This window comes from Coturnix japonica, chromosome 6 (assembly GCF_054131305.1).
Source record: "Coturnix japonica strain WE chromosome 6, WE-NBRP24, whole genome shotgun sequence".
NCBI classification, from domain to species: Eukaryota; Metazoa; Chordata; class Aves; order Galliformes; family Phasianidae; genus Coturnix; species Coturnix japonica.
The window spans coordinates 18,670,634-18,693,980 of record NC_140668.1 but is presented as its reverse complement, the minus strand read 5'-3'; the positions used below and the strand labels follow the sequence as shown (position 1 = coordinate 18,693,980).

Below are 23,347 nucleotides of genomic sequence, written 5' to 3'. Positions count from 1 at the left end.
AGACTCACCGGCCTGTAGTTACCCGGGTCGTCCCTGCTCCCCTTCTTGTAAATGGGAGTGACGTGACCCTTCCTCCAATCATCCGGGACCTCACCTGACAGCCACGACTTCTCAAATATGATGGAGAGCGGCTCAGCAACCACCTCAGCCAGCTCCTTCAGGACCCTGGGATGCATGCCATCTGGCCCCATAGACTTATACTCATTCAGTCTAAGGAGGCACTCTCGGACTTGCTCTACCCTTACAGTGGGGAGGGATTTACCTCCTTGGTCCCCACATGGAGGTATGGGGGTGCAAGACTTAGGGACGTGAAAAAGACTAGAATCCTGGCCACCAGTGAAGACCGAGGTGAAGAACTCATTCAGCACCTCAGCTTTCTCTTCATCTGTTGAAGCCATTTCTCCTTTTAAATTTACCAGAGTAGGCACACCCATTTTGGCCTGTCTCTTCTGGCCAGTGTACCTGTAGAAGGTTTTCTTGTTGTTTTTCACATCCCTCGCCAAGTTCAGTTCTGCCTGAGCCTTGGCTTTCCTGATCCCACATCTGCAAGTTCGGACGGCATCCCTGTATTCTTCCCGGGTGACACAGCCTTGTTTCCAGAGCTTGTACACCCCTTTCTTCACCCTCAGTTCTCTTAGCAGGTCCTTGCTGAGCCATGCCGGTTTTCTACCTCTCCTGCCCACTTTCTTAATCAGGGGAATGGAGACCTCTTGTGCTGCCAGGAGGGCATCCTTGAACAGTAGCCAGCTCTCCTCAACGTCCTTATCTTTGAGGGCAGCGCGCCAGGGGATCTTGGCCAGCATTCCATTGAGTAGCTTGAAGTCTGCTCTTCTAAAGTTGAGCATCCTGGTCCTGCTCTTTGCCAGGCCCACATCGCTTGAGATCACAAACTCAACCAGGGCATGATCGCTGGAGCCCAGGCAGCCTCCAACCTTGACGCCTTTGATGATCTCCTCAGCGTTGGTGAGCAGCAGGTCCAGCAACGCTTGACCTCTGGTCGGTCTGTCCAATACCTTCCCTTCTGCTTGGTGTGCTTAATGCTTGGCCCACAAAGTTATTCCCAGTGCAGTCCAGCAGTCTCTCAGACAGCTTGCAGCCAGCCATGCTGATTTCCCAGCCTGACTGGAATCCCCCATCAAGTTGAGAGTCAGTGAGCGCGGTGCTTCTGGTAGCTGCAGTAAGCAGGGCCCATCAACAGGCTCCCTTGACCAGGCGGCCTGGAGCAGACCCTCACCTCCAGAAGCCCATTATTGGTTCAGTCCCGAATTTTACCCGCAAGTTCTCAACGTGATCGTGGCTGTTCTTAGTCCTTTGCAGTCAGCTTCTTCATAGAGAGGGCAAATACCTTGCCCTCCAGAATTCCATAGTAACAATCATGTCTCCTTTATGTCAGGTGAGGTGTTTTTTGTTGTTGTTGTTTTTTGTTTGCTTGTTTGTTTGTTTTCCATTTTCTAGGTAGAAAATTTAATTTCTGAGCCAGGAGAAGAAGAAGTGCAACATGTAACAATCTTCCTGGCACTGTGCAGTTTGCATGAGTAGCCAAGTGCTCCTCAGGTAACGTGTGCTGCAGAGCTGACCTTGGTGGCAGGGGTTGTGTCTTCATTTTCTTCCTGTCATGTGGGAACATAAGAAGACTCTTCAGAGCAGGAGCTGCAGAGGAAGATTAACGGCATGAGAAGGTAAGGCTAGGAACCAAGGACACCTCCAGAAAGAACAGAAAAACTAAGTCATTTAAGATGCATTATGGCCGTGTGATACTGTCCGTGACTGGAGGAGAAGCACATGGCTAGGAATGACTGATGGCTCTGGTGGGATGAGTGCCTACGTGCGCCGTAAAGGAGAGTTTGTGGGATGTTCTGTGGACATGTGAAGGCTGTGGGAAAGTTAAGAGAGAAAACGTGTGAATTCACAGAAGTGGTATTAGAACCTGGAATAAACCATTTGGATCACTCACATCTGAGTCCGTGCCAGATTGTCGCACTGTCAGAACCTGAGGCCTGGGATTTTCCTTTAGTAGTGCCAACTGCCTGTTGTAAATGAGAAAAGATATTACTAAACATAGCTTCCCTCCTTGTAGTTTTGATATTTCTGTCTTTGCATTCCTTTAGCACCCAGGGTGTTGATGCAGCTGCACAAATCCGCTGTACTGTCCTCCTGTTTTGCATGGAAGAATGGTAAAATAGCAATCTCTGGGTGAAATTTTGTTCAGGCGTTTTCCTTTCTGTGCCCCTAGGAAGCAATGGCTTGGAAATGGCAGTGCCGCCTGGGAACCCACACAGCAACCCAGTATCTCATTGTCTGGGTCTGTGAAAAACCACAATGATGACAAAAGATGTTTCAATTCTGTCTGTGCTGTCAGTGCAGCCCTGAGGAGCGGTGTGGGCATGGCATGGCAGGGAGAAGGGATTTCCCTTCCAATGGGAAAGTGCCTGTTCATGTGTTGGTATGTAACCGCTCCATGGCCTGCTCCATGTGCTTCTGAATGGGCAGCTCAACTTTTGTGTCACTCAGCCACCTGTGGCAGAGGTCAGGATTAGTGCCTTTCAAGGAGCTGAGAAGCATTTCTTGCTCAAGTCCTGCTTCCAAGCTTAACCACCTACAATGAAGTAGATGTCGTTTTTCTGGTGTCCTTCAATTCCGTGTCCGCATTTTCCCAAAAGCAAAAGAATTTGGAGTTAACCAGCTGCAGTGAAGTGAGCGATTTCAGTGCCTATTTCTGATGGTGGCAATGAGTTCAGAGGTCACACTTAATTGACGGTGCCTGTTTCCATTCTGACAAAGGCTGTAGTTTCAGCTGACTTCCCGAGGCTGCCATGTGTGGTGGTGACACAGCCTTGGGCTTGTGCGTTTGCATGACTCCCACCTTTCCTTTCTGTGTCTTGCAGGTCAGCTGGTGCTGGAAGCGGCCGGTATCTGAGTAGGAATGAAGGTGAGTGCAGGAGCAGCTGCTGAGGGGAGGAAGGAAGTCCATGCTAATGAGCTCTGAAGCATCTGCGGGTCCGGTACCAGAATAGGCAGCAGTGATGCAGGGGGCTCCTCGGCAGGAAGCTGGCTGATCCAAATGCTTGCTGAGAGTTTGGAAGCCCAAACCCTTATGGTCTCTGTAAGGGTGGTTAATAAAAAGATATTAACCAAGATGGTGGTAAATAGCCTAAGGTTATTAGCAAAGGGAAACTCACCAATATCGATACCTTGACTAGAAAGCTGAGGCAGCCTCAACTAGGGAGCAATCTCTAAGACATGCTGTCTCAGTGGTGGTCAGCCTTTAAATGAGGTCTCAGAGGAGGTTGAGTCGAGGTCCACCCCTTCTGGGAGCACAGCTAGATTACTCTCACCTGTGCTCCCGCAGCTGACCCAATACTTGCCTCAGCTGATTAATCAGAGGTTCAAGCTGTGATTTCCCATACAGTCTCTAAGCTGAAGGCAGCATCTCCTTGATCTGATGGTGGTGTGCCTGAGTGAGGGAGTGATCCAAGCTGGATGCAGAAGAGTCATCTTAATTTCTCTGCTATTTTACTTCAGATGACACCTATTGGGTGTTGGTTTCTTAAAATTTGGATCTAGGAGGTGGTCTCTTCCTTTGCTTCTGATGAAAGCACAGAAGTGCAGCAGGAGTAGAAGACAAAGAGGTTTTCTTGGTGACAGGAACACCAATTATTTGATTCAAATGTGTAACTGATGTAGATGGTGAAGAACAGATCTGCCTCAAAGACATGCTTGATCACATAAGAAATGAGCATGTGATCCAAGACAGGCAGCGTGGCTTTAGCAGGGGAAGGCCATGCCTAACCAGTCTGGTGGCCTTCTATGATGCAGTGACGGCATTTGTGGACAAAAGGAAGGTAACAGATGTCATTGACCTGGACTTGAGCAAGATCTTTGACATTGCCCTCCTCCACATCCTTATCTCTAAACTGGAGGGATGTGGATTTGACAGGTGGACCACCTGGTGGATAAGGGATTGGTTGAAAGGCCACAGACAGAGGGTGGTGATTCATGGTTCTATGTCCAGGTGGAGGCCGATAACAAGTGGTGTCATCCAGGAGTCTGTCTTGGGACCAGTGCTTTTTTACATGGTTATCAGAGACACCAATGATGCAATGGAGTGCACCTTCTGCTGTTTGCTGAGTGGTGCGGCTGACGCAGTGGAAGGAAGGGATGCCATTCAGAGGGAGCTCAACCGAGAGGTTGGCCTACGTGAATCTAATGAGGTTGAACACAGCAAAGTGCAAGGTTTTGCACTTGGGCTGGAGGAATCCCAGGCATTTCTACAGACTGGGAGGAGCAGTCCTTAAGAGAAGCCCCGCAGAGAAGGACCTGGGGGTCCTGGTGGATGAAAAACAGAACGTGAGCCATCAGCGTGCTCTTGCAGCTCAGAGAGCAAATGGTCCCCTGGGCTCCATCAGAAGAGGGGATGGCCAGCAGGGACAGGGAGGTGATTGATCTTCATGATCCTTGAGGTCCCTTCCAACCCGGGCCATTCTATGATTCTGTGATTACACTCGCTGTCAGAAAGAATGGCAGCTGTACAGAAGCTGGATATATTTTGGGACAGTTCTTGTAACCAGTTGATTTTAAGACCTTGCCCGAGTCAAGAGTCTAAATTGAGTGTCAGAAGAAAGCTGGTAAAGTGGCTATTGCTCATTCTTTTTCATTTGCTGATTCTTTCATTCGGGTTCCTTTTCCAAAGGAGATTCTGGTGATGGAAGCAATTGAAGAAAGAACCAAAGCAGCTCTTGACAAGAGTGCTTGAAGTCCCTGTGGAGAGAAGCAAAGAACTTGGGCTTCCTCTGGGATGCTCCCCACCATGTCTCAGGAAGGAGACAACTGCTGTTCCACTTTCTGCTCTGTGTGTGGAAAGGTACGTCTGGGTTTCTTCTGCTTGTTTATTCTTTCTTTTTCAGGCTTTGAAGGAGAAGGGGTGGAGCAACGGGAGACTCACTGGTCGTTTGTTACCTCAAGAACAGGATGGATTCTGCATTGACTGTGAAAAACCTGGGCTAGTAGCATGGGCATGTTTCAGGCTGGACTTTTCCTTCTTGGTTTCCTTTTGGCTACAGGGAGACAGCTGTCTAAAGGTGTGTTTTCATACCCACTCTCCAAAACCATGTTTCATTGTTGCAGGTGGTTCAGTGTGCTCTTGCAGTGCAGATGCTGTAGTTTGCTGTAGAATCTGAATTGTTTCTGTTCCTAGGGGAGGACTGGGAGGAGGTATTGAGAAGAGAATTCAATGCCTTAGGTGTGTCTTAGTGAGAAATGTTGGCATGAGGTGCTGAAAGTCTTGAGTTGTCAAAGGCCAGTGAGGCTCAGACTCCTTAACCTGCTGGAGCAGGGTGGAAGCAAGGAGTGGGCACTGCCGTCCCACAAGCTGCACTTGGTTCTGGTCTGCCAGGTCTGTGCTGGCCTGGATTTCTTCTGAGAAGTTTGTTGGAGCTGCTTGGAGTAGTGAAGGGTGGGGAGGAAGTGCTGCTCAAGAGCTAAGGCTCTGCATGATCATCTTGGATGGTTTTAACCATGATATCTGAAGACATAGTTTCCATCAGAATGATCCCAACATTGTGCGAGTGTCTCAGATGTATGAGAGCACCCGCCTCCTCCAGCTGAGCCATAGGAAAGCTAACTGTGCCCAGTAATTACAGCTTCTGCAGATTGAATATGCTTCCAAGTGTTTTCCTTAGTGATCAATCATGTCCCAGCACTCTGAGATTCCATCTCTGGCACAGTCTGGAGCATCTCTGCAATCCTTGGTTGCTGGAGGGCACGTGGTGAGTGCATGGACAGGGTGGCACAAACGCGTGCGTGTGCTGAGGAGTTGGGTTGCACACAGGTGCACACAAAGGGGTGTTTGTGGAAGGTGTAGGCACGTAGGTGTTCCCAGGGATGGTTTGCACACGTCTGTGAATGCAAAGGAGGGCACACGATGCAGAGTGTGCATGGGGGTGTGCAAAGCAGGCAGGGTGGTGAATGGGTGTGCGTGTGCACATGGATAGGGGAAGGTTGGGGTTACAGGTTGACCTGTGCTGAGGTGAGTGGGGACTCACGGTGTTGCTCAGTGGTAGATTGGTTCACACTGAGTGCTAACAGGAAACTCGCACACCCTTTTTGTTTCAGCTGTGCCAGCGCTGTGATCCCTTGCTGCAGGGATGGGGTGTTGGAAGGATGGTGTGCGTGCCGAGCTCCCATCTCTTGCAGGAATCAAGTGTAGAGCAAAAGGGATGTTTGGGCCAGGTGACTGTAAGAAGGCTGGCTGCTTTGGATGGTGGTAGCTGATGGAAACAGGTGCTCTGGGGACCGTTCAGCTTTTAACAGAAGACAGGGGTCCTGCAGCAAGAACGACTAGGTTCTCAAATGGCTTCAGACGTGCACACCGACTACATCCCCGCAGACATTTACCGGTAGGTGGCTCTTGCAGAAGAAGATTCAAGCAGCAGAACCTTTTGCTCAGCTACAGCACACAAATGCTACAAAAGCAGGAACAACCTGCAAGCTCTGGGTCTGTTTGTCTTGCACAGGCATGCACTAACTGCGTTTGATGGTACCCCCCATCCTTGATTTCCTTCCCTGCTTCTTGTCTGATGACGCTGCTGAGCCAGGAACAAGCTGCCCAGTGTGGCAGAGCATGGTGCAGAGCTGTGCTGGGACCTCCTCTCCTTCATCTGCTGCAGATCAGTGCCCCACACGTGCCATTGGGATGCTCTGGCACGGGATGTGCCTCCAACCCAAAGCTCCTTCCCACCTCCCAAGGAAAAACAAAGCAACCCAAGCATCTCCAGCAAAGCTGCCCAGCAGACAGCAGGGAATGCAAACAGCTTCTGGCTGCTCCCCTACACTCCCGTCCTAAGTAATAGACCCCATGAGGACTGGCTGGGAAATCAGTGCATGACACACGTGAGTGTGCACAGGATTGTGCAAAGCAGTGGGGTTCCACGAGTTTGTGTGTGTGTGTATCTCTGCTGTTATGAAAGCATGGGAAGACTTACTGAGTCCCAGATAATTACTTATCCTCAAATGATTTTTCCTGGCCAAAGTTAGAGCCTCTCACAGGTAATCGAGATCAACAGGCTGTTGTTGCACAATCAACAGACACAATCTAGATGATCAGCTGAGGAAAATAAAGCATCATGCGAAGGGTACTAGATAAGTGAGCAGCTTGAGATCTGCACATTTATGTGATGCTCATGGTCTTAGACAATATTTGCCTAGAGAGGTCACATTGAATGAAAGCAAAATCTAAGATGAATGAAAATATGCACAGGAGAAGAAGCCTCTGAGGCTTCTCAAGTGTTATGACCAGAAGACATAAACTCTGTTAAAGCAAACGTTTCTCTCTATTTTTTGTGTTATTCCAGGCAGGCCTTGATTACCGCCTGAACACATGCTGTGGAAGCCCAGCTTATGCAGCACCAGAGCTAATCCAGGGCAAAGTGTCTATTGGCTCAGAGGGATGTAGAGCGGTGTTTGTTTTCCCCTCTTTCCCTTCCCTCTCCACAGAGCATTTAAAGGCAGTGGAGCTCAGGTAGGCTCTCTTGGTTTCCCTTCTGAATTCTGCTAGGTTGCATCGCTTGGTAGCTCTCAGAAGCTGTCAGTGGCCACAGACTAGAAAAGTGCAATTGGTCTCAGTTCACACAGCTGGCTGGTTTGTCTCTGGCTAATCCTGAACTGCCTCAAGCGACTGCTTTGGGGCTCTACAGAACAGCAACTTCAGAGATCTCTTTCTATTACTAAGTGTTTGAAAGAGCAATTTGCTCTGTTAATTATCCATCATTTCTGTGCAGTCTGTTTTGTCAGACTTGTCTTTAGCTTCCAAGTTGTATGTGAAGAATTGTTTCCGTTGTAATGCACAATGAACTAAAAATTGAGAGATGAAAACGTGAAGAGTTTTTCCAGCTTTGATTTCATGTCTGGAATTTTGGAACCCACTACTTGCAGTTGTTAATCTGTCCAAACTGGTCTGGTTTGGGATGCCCTCGTACTTCTTGAATCGCTGTTAAAGGCGGAGCAATTCCTACAAGTGCCATGGCCCCACTGTTGTTCTAATTCTTGTTTCTTTGTTTTCCACACGCTGCTTTTCAAGCCTCCTTTTTCTTTACAGTCAAAGTGAGAACTGCACTGTGTCTGAACCTTGTTGTGCCTCTACATAAAGAGAACCGAACAGCAGCAAAGCCAGACAGGTGACTGTGCTGACAGCTCTCGTAGCCAGTAACACGTAACTGTGCTAAATCCCTTGTGACGGCTTTGATTTCATTTTTGCCAGTGAAATCCTTGTAAAAGGAAGTGCAGCAGTGTGATGAGCTAAGGTGAAGATGCTGGTTTTAGTAGTGCTCTAAGCTGAGTGAAAGGGCAATTGAATGAGGGTTATATGCTTTCTCTGGGACGATAAGGTTTTATTTCCTGAGGGAAAGAGCCAGCTTTTCATGGGCTATATGTGGGCTTTGGCAAGGGCAGACAATCCAGTCTGTCAGGAAGCAATTTGAGGTGCTTCAGGTTTGTAAGCTTGTCTTTTTGTTTTTCAGGCGGATATTTGGAGCATGGGTGTACTGCTGTATGCTCTGCTGTGTGGGTTTTTCCTTTGGATGATGACAATATGATGGCACTCTACAGGAGGATACCAGTGGGTATCAGTGGTGCTAGAATACACTGAGAAGGGAAATAGCTGAGCTTGACAAGAGGCCTTGCTTTTCGGATGGCAGAACATGCTGAGCTGTGGGTAGAAAGGCCACAGCACAGTCTGCTGAATATTGTCCCTGTTTTTGCTGCTTTGTCTACCAGTATTTTGTGGATTTGGTTCTACGCTTGGTTGGCCTATGTGGCACTGTAGCCTAATTCTGTACCATGATAGCATACAGAATTTAAGGAGAAGTATTTTCCTGCCAATGGGCTGGATTTTTTTGTATCTGGTTCTTCAACTGGCTGCTCCCTATACTATCTGTAGTAAAAATATAGACACATCATTTGATTTCCCTGAAATGAATGTTCCTAAATGCCAGCTCTTCTCATGTCTACAAAGATCAAAGTTCTGCATTTGCTATTAGAATTTCCTCTTCCAGAATCAGGAGGTAATGTAGGACCCCACAGATTGCCTTCAGAATCCAACAGTTAGTTCTGTTTCCTTTCGGAGTGCATAACAACCTGAGCACATGAATTGAATGACGTGGCTTGTTAGTCTGGTACAAACTCTGCTGTACACTGAAACCTGGTCCATTTGTAAGCAGGACTTTGTCCATCTCTGCAGGACAGCAGAAAACCCTTTGTGCTAATCATGATGCCAAGAAGCAGAATGCGGCAGATGATCCAACTGCTTCAGGTGTTCATTTCCTTAAAACTGTGAATAGTTTTGGACTGAGAGTTTGTAAGCAGAACAGAGCTCTTAAAGCTGTCAGAGATTATTTCTGCACTGTTCAATTCTATCTGCCTAACATACACCGGATCTCAGAACTGCATTGCTTGAACTGGTGGAACTTGTTGAAGTGAACTGGGATGAGCAAGTTTTAGAACTTAGTCAGAATGCAGTAAAAAATGGATAATCTCATGAGTATTAAGGTACAGGCTTGCTATTTCTGCACTGAATTTGTTTTTATTTTACATGGCTGTGATCTGAAAGTTGCTTGAAACGCAGGCACCTAGGCACTGTTGTGTAACTGAATTTCACACGATAGGTCCTGAAATATCCTGGAATCAAAAACTCTGACTTGTTTTAAGTCTGCTGCTTGAGTCTAATCAGGGTCATAGTGTCTGTGTGCAGTGTTTCTTTCCCTGTAATGCTCCACATCATTTCATTTTGGGAATATTGAAGGAAATGGACTATGTGCCATAACTGTTGTTAGAACAAAGTATGTCTGGTGTGATCTTATGCATAGGTTCTGTAACTGCTCTTCACAGCTCAGGTGTTTGACCTTCCTTTTGGTGAAGTGATGAAATACTGCTGGTTTCTATTTGTGCTTCTAGGCACCTTGAAGCTCTTAGGAATAGAACAATTGTCTCCAGTTCTTTTCAATGATATCAGTAACAGCTCAAGTGTTGCTGCCCACTAGGTAGACCCAAAGAAGCAGATTACAGTGAAACAACACACGAGCTGGACCTGAATGAGGATCACTTTCAAGACAGTGGCTATGCTGCTTCAAGCCTACTTGCTTCTTCCTGCCGCCACTCTATTACCAAGTATCAACAACCTTTCATGATTCAACTTGCAAATGTTTGAAACTAACCCTTGTGTTTCTATGCCTTCCTAGGTGATTCGAGCCCTTGTCAACCCCAAAGATCCAAACCAAGCAGTGTCTTTCCATCAATGGAGAGTTCTTATTAAGCATGAATCGCTGCAATTCGGATGACAGCCTTCCACATGGTAACAGTGATGGACACAAGGGGCTCATCCACGTTCATGCTCTCATATCTCCTGGCTCTGCTGAAGCTCCTGACCTGAGCCTGCCAGACACAGCAGTCACCTGCCTGGATTGTGACCCAGCGCCTTTGCAGTGCTGCCCATCCCAAGCACAGCCCGAGTGTCCCAGCAGCAGCACCACCATGCAGGAGCAGGGCAGCATCAGTGAGGTGAAGCTGAGCATCTTAGATGGGGACTTAGAGTCAGGCTGCCAGTCCCAGGCACCAGGCAGCAGCACCAGCTCTGAGCCACTCTCATCTTGACAAGAGGAGTCCCATCTTCACCCTTGACCTCTCAAGCCCTCCTGTCTTTTATTGAATAAAGTCACTCTCATGCTCAGTCATCGCCTCGACTGCATTCTGAGTCTTCAATCACAGGGATTGGGATGAATGCAACAAACAGCAAGGCAGCTCAGCTTGCAATGCTATGGCTGTGGGGTTCGTGCAGGCAGAGCTCTGGGTTCCCATTTTGCCTGGCTTTGGGATGTCTGCAGCAAGATCTCTACCATTTTGTATGGGAGCAAATAATCTCTAGCATCCAGGTTGCTGCTCATGATATATCCCAGTCTTCCTGGCTGTCACTTTGTGATACTTTTCAAAGCCTTTTGATACTCTTTGATGCCTTGGCTGCTCCCTAACACCTCTGTCCTCCTGCCATGTTGACTCACGTCTCCCACTTTTAAGCTGGCTTTGCAGATCATCTCCAGCCCTGTCATCATCACGCTGCAGCAGGAGGTGCTCACCTGGCCCAATGTCTGGCAGTGCTGCTTGTTCTGCAGATGAGCAGCTGCCTCCTCATCTCTTCAGCTACAGTAGTTTTTCTCAGGGCAGTTAGATGCAGTCATGCTCCTCTGGATTTGGTGTGTTAAATCCATGCTGCATGGCAGCAGTCAGTGCAATACAAAGGTGTTCTGTGTGCCATAGCATTTCTCCAGGGGCTGCCAAAGGTAGAAGCACAACACAGCACCATCCTTCTGACAGTAATGTCTGTGAGTGTTAGACATGTGAGCACTGCATCATCCCCAGCGTGTCAGTGCTTTTCCACCCCAACCTGACTCTCACACTCTGCACTGAATGTAACTCTGCTCTTGTGGAGACAAATGCTTTCTGTCACATCCTCCATCCCTGCAACCATTTGCCGGTAGGCAGCTCTTGCAGAAGAATCAAGCAGCAGAACCTTGTGCTCACCCTACAGCATGCAAATGCTATGAAAGCAGAAATAACCTGGCATGCTCTGGGTCTGCAAGGCTGCACAGATGGGAGAGGTAGATTGTGTTTTTGCAGTGGAAGTTTCCAGTATTTTCAGTACATAGTGTAGGCCCTAACTGAATGTATAACCCTCTTGTAAAACAGCTGTATAAGTAGTTTTTCCACCAAGAAAGTTGCTGAACAGAATTAAGTTCAGACTGGGGGCATTCTGACATGGGGAGAATTGAGACAAGCACAAGATAAATACAGGGTGGGTAGAGCCCAGCACAGGACAGAATGAATGTACTGACTTTTGGAAACATTGCCCTTCTCTGTCCGCAGAAAAGTACAAGGCAAACCTAAAAACAAGAGGTTGGTAATTGACCTTATATGGAAATGAAACCTAGCAACAGTCTGGAGGAGTCTGTGAGCCTGAGATGCTCAACCAATGAGAGCCATGAGAGCATCACCTGCAGTGGGTTTAGGGCATAGAACAGAATTGATTTCACTGACTGGTGTGCAGTTTCTCCCTTGCCAACAGGGGATGTGCGCGCAGTATTGCAATAATGAATAAGCACTGCTGCTATCGCTGCCATCTTTGCCTAACTAGAAATCTTTGACTTTGAGAGTTTCTCACACAAGGGGAGGGCGTAAGAAAGTAAAGAGGCACAGAAAACTAAGGGAAACTGCTCTTCTGTATCTTATCTATAAAAATTGATACGATGCTGTCGTGCATTTTTTAATTTATTTTTAATTTTTTGCCAATGTCAGTTAGATTGTTTTAAAATATCCACACACCAAAATCTGACTACCAAGCAAATGTAATGAAAATGAAATGAAGGTGAGTTAGCGGAAAGCACAAGGCCATATTATATTAGGCTCCAGCAAATTTACAGGCAGTCACTGCACGAAGAGGTAGATCTGAGTTGCACATTATATGATTCCCACAAAGATTAAGGAAATCTGAAGCTTTCAATATATTTTTTTTATTCTTTTTTCATTTCATTTTTTAAACACCTGACCCAGACCCCAACCCTCACAGGAGCTGTAAAGATAACAGCATTAACCAGCAATGTAACTCTAATCCTAACCCTTACCCTGATTCTAAAATCGTCTCTAACTCCAAATGTAACAACAAAAATGATGCTAGAAGTTTGTAGCAAAAGGAACCTTTAACCTGATCATAATCCAAAAAACAATCATTAAGGTAACAATAATCTTTACCTTAAAAGTAATATTAATCAGAGCCCAGATGATGCCTGCATCCAATCAGAAGCATGCTTTGTATTATTTAAGAGTTGTATTTTTTCCAATGAACTCTCTCTATTATCACTTTTATAAAGTAACAGAGTCTGTTCTTTTTCTCCTGACACTATGCCTTACTCCTGACATCCCCTGGAAATGACCCAGATAGGGCACCATCAAAGTAATGCTAATAGTAATGTCAATCCTAAGGGTATCTCTAGCCTCAGTGTTAATGGGACGCTAACAACAATCCCAACAGCCTTAAACATTCTGGTGGTGTGAAAGAGGTGCTGCCTTGCACATGCTGGGCAGTCCCATTGCCTGTTAAATGCAGGCGGCAGCGTAGAAACATGATGCCCGTGGTCAGAATGCCCTGTGGCAGATCCTGGCACCGGAGAACTGACCGGAGAACCATGAGAGAACTGACAACAAATCACTCAACATCAGAACCGACCCAGTGGTTATTTACAAGCCTTGGGAGACCCAGACAGGATCTCAGAGTGGTGAATGTAGGTACAGAAGTTGTTACTACTCTGTTTTCTTCTAAAAGCTGCTCAGCTGCTTTGCGTTTCAGACCATCCCTGGCTTCACTGTGTGCATCTGTCCAATTGATACCAGGTGTTTTTTCATCTCGGAAGTTGGGGGGGCGGGGGAGAGGGGAAACAGAAATCAATTCAATTACTCATTTATTTATTGACAGACATTCACGTTTGCTACGTTTGGAGAAGTTTTTATTTGTTTGCTGTGGTTTGATTTTTTCTTTTTTTCTTTTCCCACTACTCCTCCCCCCCCCCCCCCCCCCCTTTATTTTTTTAAATTAACCTTTGTGTTCTTCCCCTATAATCAAAAGAGAACGGATCCCCAGGGTCTGTCCCGCAGATGTTCTTTCCGTGGTCTCTGCTGCCACCTGCTGGCCAATACACGGAACTGCCACTGTTGGGCGTTTGGTGCCGCAGGAAGCACAACGCAGATCTGAGTTCTGACCGGTCTACGCAGCAAATCCGCCAATCTTTATTGTGATAAGCCCTCCAGACAAGAGCATAAAGTCCTTGCCTGAGGGCAGGGTTAGTAGTAATGGATGTCAGTTTTGAAATTTCCAGTCCATTAACCACAGCGCTTTCTGCCTCCATGTCCCATAACCAGAGCAGCTATGCTGGCATGCTCTCTTGGTTTCTGTCTAAACCACTGTACTATATCCATCAGTTCAGCTGCTGTATTATGGGCAGCAGGGTTTGGGGGGTTGGACACTGGTCAGGGCACTCCCACCAGCCTATCCTGCATTTTTTTTTAATTTTTTTTTTCATTTTTGGGTTACAATCAGTCAGATCTCAAATAGATCTAGTCCAAATGGAACCTCAAAATCTGACCTTTTAGTGCCTTCATTTACAGAGTCCATTTTATACAGATTCCCTTGTACAGGGTCCCCATGGTCCTCCAGAGAGATGTTACTGATCTTCCATAGGAGAATGATTGAATTAGGTTTTTTCCCCATCAAAACTGCCACCTGTCTTTCCAGTTTTTCAACACTGTCATTCAATAGCTGATTTGCATCAGCCTGAGCCTCTTCAGTTATGTTCAGACAGTTCAAGGCCATTAACAGTGGCCATGCCACCATGAACGCAGCTAACTGTCATTCTCAAGTTGTAAGTATGTCTTTGCTAAGACCATGGAAATACTCAGTCAGGTGGGCCAGGGACTCATGGACCCTCCCTCCGTCCCACACAGGGCCCCATTTTTCAGTGACAGAAGCAGTGCTGCATTTTTAGGATCCTAGGAATCCCAGGACATGCCCTGACAAAAGGTCATTCAAAGGGGTAGTCTTTCCCCATCCAAACCACCCCATGATATTCACAGAATCACAGAATTGTAGGGGTTGGAAGGGACCTCCAGAGACCACTGAGTCCAGTCCCCCTGCCAAAGCAGGTTCCCTACACCACGTTGCACAGCTCGGCATCCAGGCAGGTCTTGAATATCTCCAGAGAAGGAGACTCCACAACCACCCTGGGCAGCCTGTTCCAGTGCTCTGTCACTCTCACCATAAAGAAGTTATTGCACACATTAGTGCAGAACTTCCTATGGTCCAGTTTCTGTCTGTTTCCCCTTGTCCCGTCTCCACACACTGCTGAAAAGAGTCTGGCCTCACCACTTTGCCCCCCACACCTCAAATATTTATAGACCTGGATCAGGTCCCCTCTCAGCCTTCTTTTCTCAAGGCTAAACAGACCCAGTTCCCTCAGTCTCTCCTCATAGGTGAGATGCTCCAGGCCCTTCACCATCTTTGTGACCCTCCACTGGACTCTTTCCAAGAGATCCCTGTCTTTTTTGTACTGGGGAGCCCAGAACTGGACACAATATTCCAGATGAGGCCTCACCAGGGCAGAGTAGAGGGGGAGGATCACCTCCTTCGACCTGCTGGACACACTCTTTTTAATGCACCCCATAATGCCATTGGCCTTTTTGGCTACAAGGGCACACTGCTGGCTCATGGTCAATCTGTCGTCCACCAGGACGCCCAGGTCCCCCTCAGCAGAGCTCCTTACACTTGCTCTCCCTGATCAGGAAGACAGGTACAGACACTGTTGGTCTCCTCTGTTGGCCATTTCCATTAGCTCTGACCTGGCTGCTCTGCCATCCCCAGGCAGAGCTCAAGTGCACTCTCACAGAGGGCAGTCGCTCTTCCTTGTCTTCTCGCCCATCAATCCTAAAGACTCGGTATCCCCCTTGTGCTACAGTGCAGTTGTGGAAGCCATTCAACTGTGTCCCTGTGGTCCAAGCAGGAGCTCAGGCCTGCAGCTCTACCAAGATTTCTAGCTTCTTGTGCGTTGGTGTTTGCATTAGTGCAAAAATACAGGAGTAAACATCCTCACTGGAAAGCATCACTGGACTTAGACAGACTGGATAGCTCATCTATGGTATTAGTGCGCAGAAGGTGGCACACAGGCAATAGACCGATTGTGGGCCTTGGAGTTGACATAGCAGCATGGACACACCATGGGCATGGCTTTGCTGAAGGCCCTGTGCTGCACTTGCAGCTGCATGTGAATTCACCAGACAGCCGGTGCTATCCCCTCTCTGGCCCTCAGCTGATGCCCAGGAAGGAGGTGTCTATCTCAGGGATTTCCCACACGGTTTACAAGCTCTGGCACACATCAGGAGCAGCCCAGGCACCTTGGGCATCACCCAGTGTCTGTGTGTGAGCTGCTGCCTCCCTGCTGAAGGACGGAGGACTCAGAGCAGGAGCTCACATGCAGGCAACTCCTTGTGCACTTCTGAGCTGAACCAGAGGAATCCCAATGATACTGTGTGTCCATGGGGAGCTGAATCCCATTTCAGCCCCAGGGTTTCCAATTAGGGATGTGACGCCTGCACTGCCTCAACTAAATCACTGCCCTGCACAGGGGAAGTCCACCTCTCTCTGTCCTTGCCTGTATGCCCATTTTGTTTCATCACAGGATCTCAGTTATCAGGTCTGGAATCAGTCACTGACCACTGTACATTTGGTATTTAATTCATCAGATTTCAAAGTACAATCATGATGCTGTTGTTTTTCAGGATCTGTTGGCCAAGAGGACGCAGGGACATCTCAGGGGAGAAGAGTGGGAAGGATAAACATGACATCCTCTGATGCTGAGCTGGGCCGGGCTCCTGGGACACAGGGAGCTCATACAAGTGGGCAGTGCTGCAGAGAGACAGCTGTGCCCAGGAGCAGCTCTTGTGCACAGCACAGCCTGCAGCTCCCAAAAGGAGAGGAGAGAAAGGGGAAAGAGCTTCCAGGATGTGTACGGTGTGAGCAGGCTGGGAGCACACAGCAGGAGCATTACTCACAGAGCATGACATAGTAAGTCTCACTACAGACCATGCAGATGCTTTTCATAGAGGGTTAACCAAATCAGGGACATCCCGTATCAGATCTGGCTTCAGGCACTGCATGTTTCTTTACTGTGTTAAAAGCCTTCTGCCCTAGCTGAGGGCTCCCGTGCTGCAGAGTCAGGGCACAGCCCTGAGGGCTGCGTGTCCCAGCATGGCTGCAGGCTGTGCAGCCAGGGCTACAGGCGAGTGCCCAGGGCTGTCCTGCAGAGCAGGGTCCCTGCTGTGCCCCAGGGGCTGTGTGCCGGGTATGGGACTCTGCCGCCTGCCAGGCTCAGCACTCAGCCTGCCCGGGGAGCTGCCCAGGGTGCTGCGGGGAGACGGGTGGGGGGAGGAGCCCCCCGGCAGGGCTTGTGCTGCCACAGCTGCTGCCTGGGGCAGGGGGATCACAGCTCCACTGCACAACAGGGTGTTTGTGAGGTTGCTTTGCAAGAGGAGAGCCAAGGCAGGGATTTTCCATTTCCTGTTCTGAGCGAAGGCAAAAAGGACTGGGGGCAGAAATCTAAAAGTGTATGTCTAATTTAAACACAGCTCTGAAATGAGCAAATGTTTTGTCAATCCATCGGTTGTTCTCTGAACAGTCAAAGAGCAAGGTTGTGCTTTCAGCCTCTCCTTTCTAAAAGGAAACAATCAGTTTAACTTATTGAATTCTGCAGATATTAATAGTTGATTCCTCCTGCAAACAGGCAGATTTCTCTAAGAGAAATTGAAGTGCACAGATGCTGGGTCTGGGGTCTCAAAGAACAGCTGCAATAAAGTGGAAAATATCCAGGATGCTGGGATGTGACTAGGAAATGAGAAAAATGTAAGATCTCCTTTATCTTCTACTCCTTAAGGGATGGTGAAATTCATGAAAATAAATACAAGTTCTGGAGTTAAATGAACATTTTCTTAAGGGAAAGAAAAAAATTACAGTATAGCAGGAGGAGTGTCTCTGAGAATGGTCTGGAATTGTCATTATCTTCTGCACTCTGAGCAGGACTCCAAGCCCAACAACAGCAGATGCCCAACAGCAGCTCCATCAGCGAGTTCCTCCTGCTGCCGTTGGCAGACACGCGGCAGCTGCAGCTCCTGCACTTCTGGCTCTTCCTGGGCATCTACCTGGCTGCCCTCCTGGGCAACGGCCTCATCAGCACAGCCGTAGCCTGCGACCGCCGCCTGCACACCCCCATGTACTTCTTCCTCCTCAACCTGGCCCTCCTCGACCTGGGCTGCATCTCCACCACTCTCCCCAAAGCCATGGCCAACGCCCTCTGGGACACCAGGGCCATCTCCTACACAGGATGTGCTGCACAGCTCTTTTTCTTTACCTTCTTCATGTCAGCAGAGTATTCCCTTCTCACCATCATGTCCTATGACCGCTACGTTGCCATCTGCAAGCCCCTGCACTACGGGACCTTGATGGACAGCAGAGCTTGTGCCACCATGGCAGCAGCTGCCTGGGGCACTGGGGTTCTCTATTTCCTGCTGCACACTGCCAGTACGTTTTCACTGCCTCTCTGCCATGGAAATGTTGTCAACCAGTTGTTCTGTGAAGTCCCCCAGATCCTCAAGCTATCTTGCTCAGAATCAAATCTCAGGGAAATTGCATTTCTCATTTTTAGTGCCAGTTTAGGCTTTGGCTGCTTTGTTTTCATAGTTGTGTCCTATGTGCAGATCTTCAGAGCTGTGCTGAGGATGCCCTCTGAGCAGGGACGGCGCAAAGCCTTCTCCACGTGCCTCCCTCACCTGGCTGTGGTCTCCCTCTTTCTCAGCACCTCTGTTTTTGCCTACCTGAAGCCCCCCTCCATTTCCTCCCCACTCCTGGATCTGACATTGGCACTTCTGTACGCAGTGGTTCCTCCAACACTGAACCCTGTTATCTACAGCATGCGGAACAGGGAGATCAAGCATGCTCTCAGGAAGGTTTTGCAATTTGTAGTATTCCAGTTTCAATAAATCACGTCTTCCTCACATGATTTCCAGTGATGGCTCTTTATATTTTATGCATCTGTGATTGATTGATTGATTGATTGATTGTGTGTGATATAGTAACCCACAAAAAATATTACTGAACTGATAAATAAAAATTTATTTCACTTCTTTCCTACCTACTTTCCATTTTCTCCCTCCAAGAGCTCATGTAAACATGGAACCAGATTCACTGAATAGATTAATAGGTACCTAAAAATCTTTCTAAGTAGACTTTTCTTTAGGTCTTCTCTACCTTGTCTGGGTCTGGGGTGGTACAGCCACAGATAGCAGTACAACATTCTCTTTTCTTTCCTTCTCTCTTTACAATGCCTCTCTTTACAAGTCCTCTCATTTGTGCTGGCCTGAAATTCTTGTGTGTCTCATAACAGTCCTTATTTCTCTACAGCAGCACTCTGGGGATGCAGTCAGTAGCCAGCAATACGAACGGCTGTTTCAGAGCTGGTCTCCTTGCTGGCACTGCCATAACAAGAGGGCCCCTTTAGAGCAGGACCAGAGAACTGGAGGCCTCTTCCAAAGCCGGTGTAAGGAATGTACCTCAGGAGCTGCTCCCTCAGAAGACCCTGAGATCTTTTTGTGCTCTTCACTGAGTGACTGGGACAGACTCAAGACAGGACTCAAGATGGGGACAGACTCAGTGTTGTGGTTTAAATTATACGCATTGTGGTAAAAAGAGAAAGTATAACAATTATGAGAAATATATTTATACATATAAAATACATATTATATTACTACATATATACAACATATTCATTTGCAAACACATATGCATAGATAATAATTTATATGCATATCTTTTTGCAAGTCCAAGACCTTTTGCAGGGGTTTTAACAGCCACAGGGTTCACTGTAGGATCTGAAGTGACTGTTGGGCTGTTGCTGGAGTTGGAGCAACTGCAGAGCTCATTGCCAGAGCTGGAATCACCACAGGACCTGGGGCTGAAGTTGGAGCAGCCACTGGGCTCATTGGAGGGGTTGGAGAGACCACAGGGCTGTATCTCCTGGCACAGTGCACCACACCTGAGAGGCATTTGTTTCATTTTCTTATAGCAATACTTGGAACAGCTACTGGACCTGTAGCAGGAGTGAATGCAGAGCTCATTATGAGGGATGGAGTGACAGCAGGATCTTTCCCAGAGCTTGGAGCAACTGCAGGATGTGTAGCAAAACCTTGGAGCTGCTGCAGTGTCTGTGTCAGGAGTTGCAGAGGCTGCAGCACTGTCAGCATTTCCAGCTCTCTGGATCTGGTACACTGCAGTCATGTGTGTCTCTTTAGGATTACCAGTGCCACAGCAGAACTGCCCCCAATATTTTGCCAGTTTCTCAGGATCCTGCAGTTGCTCAGAGATGAAGTTCCAAAGCCCTGGGGGTGCCCACCACTCCAGGCAGCTGCCCAGACCATCCCACACTCCTGCCATGCAGAGCCTTCTCACCTTGGGGCAGATCTCTCAATGATATTCCTGAATGATATTTTAACCTCAGACATAACCTGAAACACATTAATCACACGTAGCAATGGGAGTGTGCTGGTTTGGGCATCCCACAGATAGTCAAAATCCTCAGGAGCTATTGGAACAAGCTCCACCAATAGGGAAACAATCATCATTATGGCCTGCAATTCTCCATCTCCCACAAATCCTTGTGTTATCTTGCTCTGGACAGATGTGCTGTTAACTCAACCCTTGGAGCCCCACATCGGGCACCAAAATGATGGTGGCTGTTGAACCCAACAGGTGTCTCAGCAGCACACAGTGCTTTGTGCACTGCCCCATTCCCAGTGGGATGGGGAAGAGAACTGGAGAACTGGGGGGGTGGGGGGCAAAAGTAAAACTAGTGAGTTGAAATGAAGGTATTTACTAAGAGAGATGAAAGGAGAGGCGTAATCATTACGGCTATATATTCAGATATATTGGATAGTACATTACAACTGATGCACAAGCACATGCTCAGCACCACCAGACTGATGCCCAGCTCGCCCCGAGCATCAGAGGACAGTGAAATGATCTCCCACCACTTTCACTACTCCTTCTGCTTGCTGTCAGATGGTATGGAACGTCCCTTTGGCCACTTTAAGGCATCTATCCTCACTCTGTTCCCTCTCAGTTCCTTGAGCTCTCCACTGACTATGGCACTGGCTCTGTACAACACTGCTTAACAGCAGCGATAAACATCAGAGTGTTTTTTTCTTGTAGAACCAAAACACTGCACCACAGCAGACAATCTGAAGAAAACAATTCCATACTAGCTATAACTGTCCCCCTCCTCTTGTTCTTCTGGATCAGGAAGCAAGGAACAGAATATGCCACTCTCCTCTTTGAGATCTTTCCATCAGTTCTCAGCTGGCTCCTCTGCCATTCCTAGGCAGAGCTCAGTGCACTCTCATGGATGGCAGCAGCCTTTCCTCATCTTCCTTGGCTATCTGTCATAAGGAGTCTCTATCCCATTTGCTACAGTTAAGAGTTGGGAACCATCCCACCATGTCTCTGCGAGACAAACAAGACCGTAGGCCTGCAAATGCCCAGTGATTTCGAGCTCACTGAGTGAATGCTTGTGGTCTTCTCATTAGTGTAAAGACTCTTCAGAAAGCATCTCTTTCAAGAAGCATGACTAGATTTAGCTTGGCTTGGTCTCGCATCTACAACATGGTACTGCTGTTCAGAAGGTGCCACACAGGAACGAGACCCATTGTGGGGCTCACAGTTGTCCAGCAAGCACTGACACTACCAGGACATGGATTTCCTGAAGGTTCTCAGCTGCATTTGCCAGCTGGCTTAGGGTGTGCTGGAGACCCCACAGAAATGCCATTTAAATGAGAGCCCAAAACAAAGAAAGGTGCCATAAGTGACAGAATGTGTGTTTGTCACAGCTTTGGAATGGCATAAGCTCTGGAATTTTCACTAGACGTATAGAGAAAGATCTGTCTCTTCTTTTGGTGTATTCATCCATTTGGTCAGCTGAATAACTCTGCACTCTCAGGTGCCTATTACTCACAGAATCACAGACTCACACAATCTTAGGGGTTGGAAGGGACCTCTAGAGATCATCAAGTCCAACCCCCCTGCCAAAGCAGGCTCCCTACACCATGTCACGCAGGTAGGCATCCAAGTGGGTCTTGAATATCTCCAGAGAAGGAGACTCTACCACCTCCCTGGGCAGCCTGTTCCAGTGCTCCGTCACCCTCACTGTAAAGAAGCTCTTGTACACATTTGTGTGGAACTTCCTATGCTGTACTTTCATCACATTACCCCTAGTCCTGTCCCCACGCACTACTGAAAAGAGACCAGCCTTGCCACTATGGCCCCCACACCTCAGGTATTTATAAACCTGGATCAAGTCCCCTCTCAGCCTTCTTTTCTCAAGGCTAAACAGACCCAGTTCTCTAAGTCTCTCCTCATAGGGGAGATGCTCCAGGACCTTCACCATCTTTGTGACCCTCCACTGGACTCTTTCCAAGAGATCCCTGTCTTTTTTGTACTGGGGAGCCCAGAACTGGACACAATATTCCAGATGAGGCCTCACCAGGGCAGAGTAGAGGGGGAGGATCACCTCCTTCGACCTGCTGGACACACTCTTTTTAATGCACCCCAGGATGCCATTGGCCTTTTTGGATACAAGGGCACACTGCTGGCTCATGGCCAATCTGTCGTCCACCAGGACGCCCAGGTCCCACTCAGCAGAGCTCCTCTCCAGAAGGTCTTCCGCCAGCCTGTACCGGTGCATGCAATTATTTCTACCCAGGTGCAAGACTCTACACTTGCTTTTGTTAAACCTCATCCAGTTTCTTGCTTCCCAGCTCTCCAGCTTGTCCAGGTCTCGCTGAATGGCAGCACAGTCTTCAGGCGTGTCAGCCAATCCTCCCAACTTCGTGTCATCAGCAAACTTGCTGAGGGTGGTCACAATCCCCTCATCAAGGTCGTTGATGAAGATGTTGAACAAGACCGGACCCAGCACAGACCCCTGGGGGACGCCGCTAGTTACAGCCCTGCAGCCAGACACTGCACCGCAAACGACAACCCTCTGCACTCTGCCAGTCAGCCCATTCTCGACCCACTTCACTGTCCGCTCATCTATCCCATACTTCCTCAGCTTTGTTATAAGGATGTCATGGGGGACAGTATCCAAAGCCTTACTGAAATCAAGGTAGACTACATCTACCGCCCTCCCCCTGTCCACCCAGCTAGTGACATCTTCATAAAAGGCCACCAGGTTGGTCGAGCACGACCTCCCCTTGGTGAACCCATGCTGAGTACTCCTGATAACCTCCTTATCACCCAGTTGTCTGGAGATGGCATCCAGCACAAGCTGTTCCATCACCTTCCCTGGGACAGAGGTGAGGCTGACCGGCCTATAATTACCCGGGTCTTCCTTCTTGCCCTTTTTGAAGACTGGACTGACACTGGCCATTCTCCAGTCTTCAGGCACCTCCCCAGTTCTCCAAGACCTCTGATAGATTACAGAGAGCGGCTCAGCAACGACCTCCGCCAGCTCTCTCAGCACCCGCGGATGCACCCCATCAGGTCCCATGGATTTATCGACCTTAATGTTTCCTAGGCACTCACGGACCACCTCTTCCCTGACTAAAGGGAAATCTCCCATTCCCTGGACTCTCTCATTAACCTCCAGGGTCTGGGATTGCTGAGGGAGAGTCCTTTCACTAAAGACAGAAGCAGATGATCCTGCGGGGTAAAAGCCCACAAAAG

General features: G+C 48.2%; 1 protein-coding gene across 1 annotated transcript; it reads left to right on the top strand.

Moving 5' to 3' along the window:
• Window positions 1-17,847: 17,847 nt before the first annotated feature.
• LOC146760455 (olfactory receptor 14J1-like) lies at window positions 17,848-18,615 on the top strand. Its single transcript, XM_085551367.1, has one exon. The coding sequence runs from the start codon at window positions 17,848-17,850 to the stop codon at window positions 18,613-18,615; it is 768 nt and encodes a 255-aa protein (XP_085407493.1).
• Window positions 18,616-23,347: the final 4,732 nt, after the last annotated feature.